Here is an 8,750-nt window from a genome sequence, read left to right on the forward strand (position 1 = left end):
ATTCCCCCAAATGGGAAGGTTTTTCTGGAAACTGGCAAAAACATCACAAATCATGGTCACATGACCATGAGATGCTGCAACCAGTCATATTTGCAAGCCAGTTGCCAAGCACCTGAAATACAATTGTATGACCAGGGTGTTGGAGTTGTAACTTTGAGGATAAATCATGAGTAACTTTTTAAGCCCATTGTAACTTCAAATGGTTGCTAACCAATCATACTTTGATTGTTAAGGGAGGACTACCTATACACATAATCTCAAGTTAGTTCCAAGTAAACATTTTTACCGGAATGCGGTGGCTCAATGGCTAAGACGCTGAGCTTGTCACTCAGAAAGGTCAGCAGTTCGGCGGTTCAAATCCCTAGCGCCGCGTAACGGAGTGAGTTCCCGTTACTTGTCCCAGCTTCTGCCAACCTAGCAGTTTGAAAGCATGTAAAAATGCAAGTAGAAAAAATAGGGACCACCTCTAGTGGGAAGGTAACAGCGTTTTGTGTGCCTTCGGCGCTTAGTCATGCTGGCCACATGACCACAGAGACGTCTTTGGATAGTGCTGGCTCTTCGGCTTTGAAACGGAGATGAGCACCACCCCCTAGAGTCGGGAATGACTAGCACATATGTGCAAGGGGAACCCTTACCTTTACCTAGGTTGTCTTTGCTTTAGATCTGTGCAGTTACTGATATTTAATTAGTGTCATCTTGGTGTCTCATTGATCTTAGAGATAATTTCATATTTCCAGCCTTTGAACTGCTTCTGAGTTGTATTTTTCTTTTTTCTTTAACCACTTGAGAAGAACCAGCAGCAGCAGCAGGGCAATAACCACACAAATGGAACCGGCCATCCAGGGAATCAAGACACCAGTCATACACAAGGGCCTCCTTTGAAAAAAGTGAGAGTAGTTCCTCCTACCACTACCTCAGGTGGACTTATTATGACCTCAGATTATCAGGTATCCCTCTTTTTTTGCCTCTCTTTCCTTGTCTTTGTTGTATTACTCTGCAAAATATTTATTTTAGCACAGATTTCATGTAAATCATTGTTCTGTTTGAATCCACTTTTATTACCGTGTTTCCCCGAAAAATAAGACAGGATCTTATTTTCTTTTGAAAATAAGAAACAAGCGCAAGTAACAAGTGTATCTTATAGATTTTTGGCTGCCAATCATGAAAAATAACCTGGAATTTAATCTATCATGAACCATTTTATAGAAATCTCTTGTTTTTACGCAATAGCAATGTACACCCTCCTGTACCCGTTGGCTATGCTGCACACATGAAAGAAAGCAACAAAAACAGGGAACTTGTTGAAGCACATCCGCTACACCAAGTACAACTGGAATGAAAAGGCTCTTCTGCTTGTATTGCAGCTCAGCTATACCAAGTTACATATGCAAATGAGACGGTTGTGCAAGGAGTCATGTTACATTAAAAAGAAATGGCCACTCTGCAAGAATATTTTTTGCACAAATTTTGTAAAAGCAATGAAGAAGGAAAGTGAATGCTTTGTTATTTTGAGACAGATGTTTCCAAGAATAACTGATGCCAAGATTAAGGAAGGCTTTTTTGTTGGTCCACAGATCAGATACCTCATCAGTAACAATAGTTCGAAAATCTAGTGGGGCCAGAAGAAAAATCATCTAGAAAGCATTCAAGAAGGGAAATCAGGAGATTCGGACAGTTCAAAGGAATATAAAGATTTAGTGCAAGCTTAAGCTCTCTACAAGGATCTGACCAACTGGTGGTCGAGAGAAATGAGCAGGAGATAAGAGAGGCATTCAAGGTGGGCTGGTCTTAGATCTCTTGTGGGCATTCAGGGATTTGTTGTTTATGTTGCATTTGATCTCATCCTGGTCATCTCCCATAGGTCGCTAAACTATATTCAGCTGATTGACAAACTTTTATGGATATAAGACAATGAAATGCAAGATATCACTAAAGATTCATTTTCTCTATTCACGTTTGAACATTTCCCCCCAAAATCTAGGTGCAGTCAGTAACAACATGGTTAAATTTTTTACCAGGACAGTGAAAAAAACAGCATCATAGCAACTGGAATCCATCAGCGCTGAGTGACTGTTGTTGTACAAGACAGTGAGATGCATCAGACACTGAGCACAAACAAAAACCAGCAGCAAAACACTTTTAGCCCTGTTGAATTCATGCAGTGTGTTGGAAACATGCGATTAAATACGTTACAGTCGTTAACGTTAATTTTGTATTTCTCCAGATTCCCACTTGAACACAGTCGTTCTGAAATCATGTGTTCAGCTTGAAAGGGTCTATCATAATCAACAAATGCTTTTCAGGAAGCAAAGCTTTTGGGGAAAAAATATCTAGTGTATTATTCAATAAAATCATGTTACATATTCAGATGCTAGAATCTTTTGACAATTTAGGAGATTGATTTATTAATGTAGTAGACAGATTCGAACATGACTCTTTTTCCTTTTGTTCACCCTATTTTTATCTAGCATATCCTTGGTTTGGTCTCTGTTCAATAGAAATTATTTGCAGAAGGCACACAAAAGAAGGTCAAGACTCCCATCTTTTCACAAGTCATTTGCTTTCTTCTGAAAAGAATGTGCCGTTTTGTGGCAGGCTGCTCTATTCCGAGTAAAGGACAGGGCTATGTTGCAATTTGGCATTTAATGGATATTTCTGTTTCAGACTGTCACACATCTGCCTACCTTATGTCAAAGAAAAATGTTGGAATAAATGAAAGTACATAAAAAGAGTCAGAAGGTGTTGAATTAAAAAAAAAATACAAGATGAGCTTTGAGATCAAACAAAATATTAGTGAGCAGCATTTTATCCATGACAATATTCCTCTATAAATATTGTTCCTGTAAAAAGAATCTTATACAACTACTTTTCAATAGAAGAAACATGCATGTAAGTCATGTGTGACAAATATGGCTGTTGAATGTACTAAAGCGGATTTTGTCCAGTGTGTATTTTTTTTCTTATCATAAGATTAACCAGCTTTAACTCTTATTTTTAAATTATTAAAATCATTCATGGAGTATAACTTCATAGTTTTAATAAGGAGAAAGTGAATATATTTCTTTACATGTCTGCCATTCTAGGTAGGCTTCCTAAGAGACATGTGAATAATTTATTGTTTCAAATAATCAAATTTCAGAATCTCTTTCTAATCTAGCATTCACTTTCCTGTGTATTTTGAAAATATTGCCAATTAGTATAGCATCGATAGAGAGGGGTGTTTTTGTGCGTATGAGTGTGTAAAGCTGTAGTTATGTATTGACAGCTACAGGTGCAAATATTCTACAGCCATTAGAAATGAAAATGAGATCAATTGCCAGTGAAGATACCAAAGTATTGGACATCTTTTGCTTTTTATCAGTCAACTATCACTAGTAAAGGAACCAGCAGACAAGAAATGCCCTGTAAATTAGCCCCTGATAAGAGTAGCATTAAAGGCTCTGGAAGACATAATCAGATGCCCCAGTGACTTGCAAAGATCAAAATCATACAGGCAATCGTTTTTCCTGTGATATTCTATGGAAGTGGAAGTAGGGCTTTTAAAGAAGGATAGAATGATTATTGATGCCTTTGAACTTTGCCATTGGAGCAGGCAATTCATTTTCTCAAGGGGCAACATGAACAAATGGGATTGTTGTAGCCTCCTGGCTGTGTTCTGTCTACTTGCCCGCAAGGTCACACTTCATCTGAAGTGGCAGTGTGTGAAAGAGCCCAGATAGCAATAGCACTTAGACTTATATACCGCTTCGCAGTGCTTTTACAGCCCTCTCTAAGCGGTTTACAGAGTCAACATATTGCCCCCAACAATCTGGGTCCTCATTTTACCCACCTCGGAAGGTTGGAAGACTGAATCAACCTTGATCCCCTTATACAATGACTGCTGCTGTCTCAGGCAGCTCCAGGTGTGGGGCAAGCATTGCGCAGGTACAGAAAAGCACTTTCCTTGCCCACTCATTGTCCCCATCCAACTGAAGGAGTGCATGGCAACTGTGCAGAGCCAAACTTTACTCGGCTTCTTCTCCTGCCCCTTGTGGTTCACTTATTTAGTTTAATTTCTCATTTCCAATTGACCTCACACAGGCCAGACAGTGACAACCAAGAGCCGGGTGTGGCCCAGGGGTTGTAAACTACCCAGGTCTGCTTATGATAACCTGGATAGCCAAGAAAACAAATGGATCATCAAACAAATCAAGCCACTTGTACTTCGATGTTTTAATGATTGACGAATGATGAAATATTTGTGTTTTAAAAGAAATAAAACCTTTGGAATTGCAAACAAATCAAGCCACTGAAGGTACAAATGACCCAAGCTCAAATTATGTTACTTTGGACATACTATGTAATGAGCCAGTTCTCTAGAGAAGTCTGTAACACCAGGGAAGGTTGAAAGAAAGAGGGCAGCCGGTGGCGAGGAGAATGAACTCAGTTACACTGGCAATAGTACACCTTTGGAAACCTGAGGACCAAAGATGAGAACAGATGATCCTAGAGAAGATCCTTCTTTGTGGTGTCACCTTTCAAGTCGACATCTGAATGTTCAAAATTATGACTACGCTTTTAAAATGCAAGCAAGATCAAGGAAATGTTTGATATCCAAGTAATCAGGAAGACTGTGTGAAGGCATTGACTTAAGTCTTAATACTTCTTCTGTTGAGAAAGTAGAATTCCATTTGCAGAATTGAGTTTTACCATCTTCCCTCTGAAATCTCTTGCACCAAACACAGAAAAGCACTTTCTCGGGAATATTGGAGTAAATAGTGATAAGAGCTAAAGATTATGCAAGTAGATGAGCAAGTTAAAATCCCAGCTGTCACTACAGTAAAATATGAGTGCCATAGGTAAATAGCTTTTTGTATCAAAGAGGATTTTACCTTTTCCTATTCAGCTGTTAAATATAATCAAGTTGAAGATCTCAGCCTACTTTCTTAAACACTTACAATGATTACAATGATACTGGGGAAATTTTGAAAGTATTACTTTATCTGCTCTATGTGTGAAAAAATGAAGACAAATTAATAATATCTTAAATTTATATGCCATCCAACTCCCTTGTCAGTTCTCAAGTTTTTTTTTTATATTCAAATACATTTTTATGCTCCCATATGGTAAATATATGATTTTAAAGTAGGACACATTCTGCCACACTCAGCATATGCTGCAGAGCAGGAAAGTATATTTGAAGTAGTTTCATTAGACAGACAAAATATTTCTGAAATGTTGTTACCCATTTATTATCAAGTCTGCTTAAAGAGGATAGGCAAGAAATCGTGTTTTTTTTTAATCAATGTGAAAATGAACATTGTGTTGGCATATATGAACACCAGTTATAGGACATGTAGTTGTGATGGGGATTAATCTTCAGCATTCGTGTTCCTGTGAATATTTAGAGGAATGCATGTTTTGTGAATAATAGTAAATATGCCCAAGTTTCCCTGAAAATAAGATCTTTTTTTTTTAACATCAAAAAAGGCACCAGGCCTTATTTTCAGAGGGGGGGATGTCCACTGTCTCACCTCACTTGCGTGTGTTGCCCATGGCCTCCTTTTAGCTTACAGATGCCTTCAGGAAGTTCTTTGGCCGGCAAGGCTTTCTTGAAGGCCTCTGCAGCCGATAACACAGCTGCAGATCGATCCGGAGCTCTATTATCGGCTACAAAGGCCTTCAGGACAGCCTTGCTGACTGCAGAAGAAATGAGCCAAGGTGTGCGAGGCTGCAACTGTCTGGAGGTAAGTAGGGCAGCTCTACCCCTCCCCCATCACCACCCTAGCTTAATTTTTACCCGTAGACCCAGGAGTGGGCAGGGTCTTAATTAGGGCTTAGTTTGAGGGTAGGGCTTAGATTGGGTGCACGTGTAAAAAAGCTCGGACTTACTTTCCAAGTAGGGCGTATTTTCGGGGAAACACGGTATGGGTCCCAAGATAATGTTGCAGAATCCAATCTGAACTGGTCCCTGGGAGAAAAGGTTAAGCCAACTCGGATTGTATCGAGCATGTTTTTGTCACCTCTCAACATGAACTGGACTTTGCATACAACATCAAGTGTGTTGTAATTCTTTTTCAGCGTTCCAACCCCCATGCTGCCTATCCTAACCCTGGACCAAGCACATCACAGCCCCAGAATAGCATGGGATATTCAACTACCTCCCAGCAGCCTCCACAGTACTCTCATCAGACACACCGGTACTGAGCTGCATCTGAATATAAAGTCAATGCACTGTTGCTGAGACTGCAGGACTGGCCGTGCTGCTGTCTGCCTGGAACCTGGCTTTGGGCTGCAAGAATGTACTGGAACTGTCAAAACGTCTGATAGCCACGTTCTGCTACTTTTCACAGGCTGGGAGTAGCCCCTCCCACAGATTGTACCTGTGGATGGAATGAGACTTGAAAAGAAAGTACTAGCACAGTTTGTGTTGTGGATATGCTACTTCCATAGTTTACTTGACATGATTCAGACTGACCAATGCATTGTTTTCAGTGACAGTCTGTAGGAGTTGAAGCTGTGAAATGTGCTAGGGGCAAGCATTTTTGTTGTTGTGAATTCTATTGATGTTGACAACATTATCTGACCAATAATACACACACACGCACACACAAATCTCTTAACTGGTATTTGAAGTATACAGTATGTGTTAATGAGATGAAAACAAACTATCTATGGCTTCAATTGAGAGAACTTTTGATATACATTGATTTTTAGTGACTTTTTTTGTGGGTTGATCCATTTTCCACATTGAGCAATGTTTTATGACCAACAAATTTGCTGCAGAGATTTTTTTTAAAGACATAATAAAGAAAAGAAAAAAAAAGAAACATACGCATTTTTTCCAGCAGATTTACAAGCTTCCCAAAGATTAATTTTCAACATAAATTTATTTTGTTCTCAGATCTATGACTTGACTGGTATTAAAGCTGCTATTTGATAGTAATGAGTGTGTTATTAAGATAAAGCTGTTTGGTTCAGTAAACTATACTGATTGTCATAGGCAATGTTTCCCCCCCCCTCCCCCCTCTTGGTGTTAACTGATTTGTGAGCATGCTTTGGAAGTTTAAAAAAAAAAGCATGAATGATGTTCCCCTGCAAAACACACAGTGCGGCATTCATCCAGATGTTTGTCATGACTTTTTGAGAGCTGGCTTGGTGTAGTGGATTTTAAACTTTCTTAAAATATTTTTAAAGATGTTCGCACGTTTCTTTAGGGCGCTCTTACCCATCCTGGAACTTTGCAGACAAATTGGATTTCAGTTCCACATGTTTTCAGCCAGCATGGCTAGATCTGGGGGAGTTGATCACATGGAGGCCCCCCGGGATGGGAAAGGCTGGTTTGGGTGGGTAGGGGCGGGGAGTCGCCCTTCATAAAGGATAACGGTGTTAGGAGAACCTTAGAATTTGAGGAAAAACTATACCATGTACTGTATCAAGCTATTTTACATGAATGATGCAGGTATTCTGAATTTTAAAAGAAATCAACATTGTTGAAAACAAGGTGTTATGTAATAAAAATATTTTTCATAAATCTGTATAGGATTATATCTGTGCTTTATCAGCTGATACCGATTTGTTCTGCATAGAAATTGAAATATAGGTAGTCCTCATTTAGAGACCAAAAGTGGGACCAGCAGCTCAATCATTAAGTGAAGACTTTGCTAAATGACACCAGTGCTGTGCTTATGATCTTACTTCAGCTTTCCCAAGAAGGCCACAAATGGCTGCAAAGCTACTTTTTCATCACCATAACTGCAAATGGTCGCTAAACAAGGCAGTTCCTAAATGAGGACTACCTGATGAAAACCCTACCTGGCTTCTGCTCCAAAAGCATTCAAAAAGTAATAAATGTTGTTGTGCCCACTCCTAGGCCAGGAGACCCCCTGCTCATGATCCTTCATACCTCAGTTATTTCATATGGATTACTGCAATGTGCTCTACACAGATCTGCATTTGAAGAGCATTCAGACATTTCAAATGTAGCTGTACAAACTTATATGTGCTCCATGAACTGCACATGTTAAATTTCTGCTGCCTTGGCTGCCAATTTGTTCCAGGTTCAGTTCCTGGTGCTGAAAACATACATGGCCACGGGGTCAGGTTATTTGAAGGTTACCACGTCTCCCAAATAACATCTTACCAATTCCAATCAGGTTGGGCAGGAGGAGCCTGTGGCAGGTCCCATCAGCCAGAGTGTATCATGCAGCAGGAACCAGGAAAGGAGCCTTTTCTGCTGTGGCATCTACCCTATGGAATATCATCCCTCCAGAGATCAGTTTGGCCTCAGCCTGGCTGTCTTTTTGCAGGGCCCTGAAGACATGGCTTTGCCATGCACACAGGGACCCAGTGATGTGGTAGAGCCAGTGCAGGGCATGTACTGATTGTTCTGATGAATGGGATTATGAGCTGTACGTTTTTGAATTTTGTGGTGGCTTCTACATTTTAAAACCCAAAAAGGTATATTGTAGATACACCAACCTTTGAGTTTGGTACCATGGGTCATGGAACATGTTTGTAAAAGTATAGTATTTGTATTTTTGATATAATGAAAAATCAGCTTCTATAAGGTGTAATGCAGACCAGCTAACAGACAAAGCAATCCAAACGATGATAGAAGGAGTGGGCTGCTGGGGGTTCGCAAGGGTTTGGGAAGACCTCTAGCTAAGATTCTGTGCAGTTTGGAGAACCCCCAAATCCCAGTCCTGGCTGGCCCACCCCGCCCTGCCCCTTCCAGGAGTTTTGGATGCAGGTAAGTACAGGGTGCGCAC

At 40.1% G+C, this 8,750-nt stretch overlaps 1 protein-coding gene across 7 annotated transcripts in view; it reads left to right on the plus strand.

The window, feature by feature from the left end:
• CDK8 (cyclin dependent kinase 8) overlaps nt 1–7,450 on the plus strand; it is a 58,776-nt gene extending 51,326 nt beyond the window's left edge. For 3 of the 7 annotated variants that reach the window (XM_032219734.1, XM_032219733.1, XM_032219735.1), the window contains 2 exons: nt 789–947; nt 6,061–7,450. In XM_032219734.1, coding sequence (XP_032075625.1) covers nt 789–947; nt 6,061–6,186 — 285 coding nt within the window. In that variant the 3' untranslated portion in view covers nt 6,187–7,450. Of the gene's footprint in view, nt 1–788; nt 948–1,981; nt 3,786–6,060 lie in introns of those variants that run through there. The other 4 variants (XM_032219732.1, XM_032219731.1, XM_032219730.1 and 1 more) reach the window with 4 other exon arrangements.
• The last annotated feature ends 1,300 nt before the right edge of the window (nt 7,451–8,750 follow it).

The sequence above is a fragment of the Thamnophis elegans genome, chromosome 6 (assembly GCF_009769535.1).
Source record: "Thamnophis elegans isolate rThaEle1 chromosome 6, rThaEle1.pri, whole genome shotgun sequence".
Classification (NCBI taxonomy): Eukaryota; Metazoa; Chordata; class Lepidosauria; order Squamata; family Colubridae; genus Thamnophis; species Thamnophis elegans.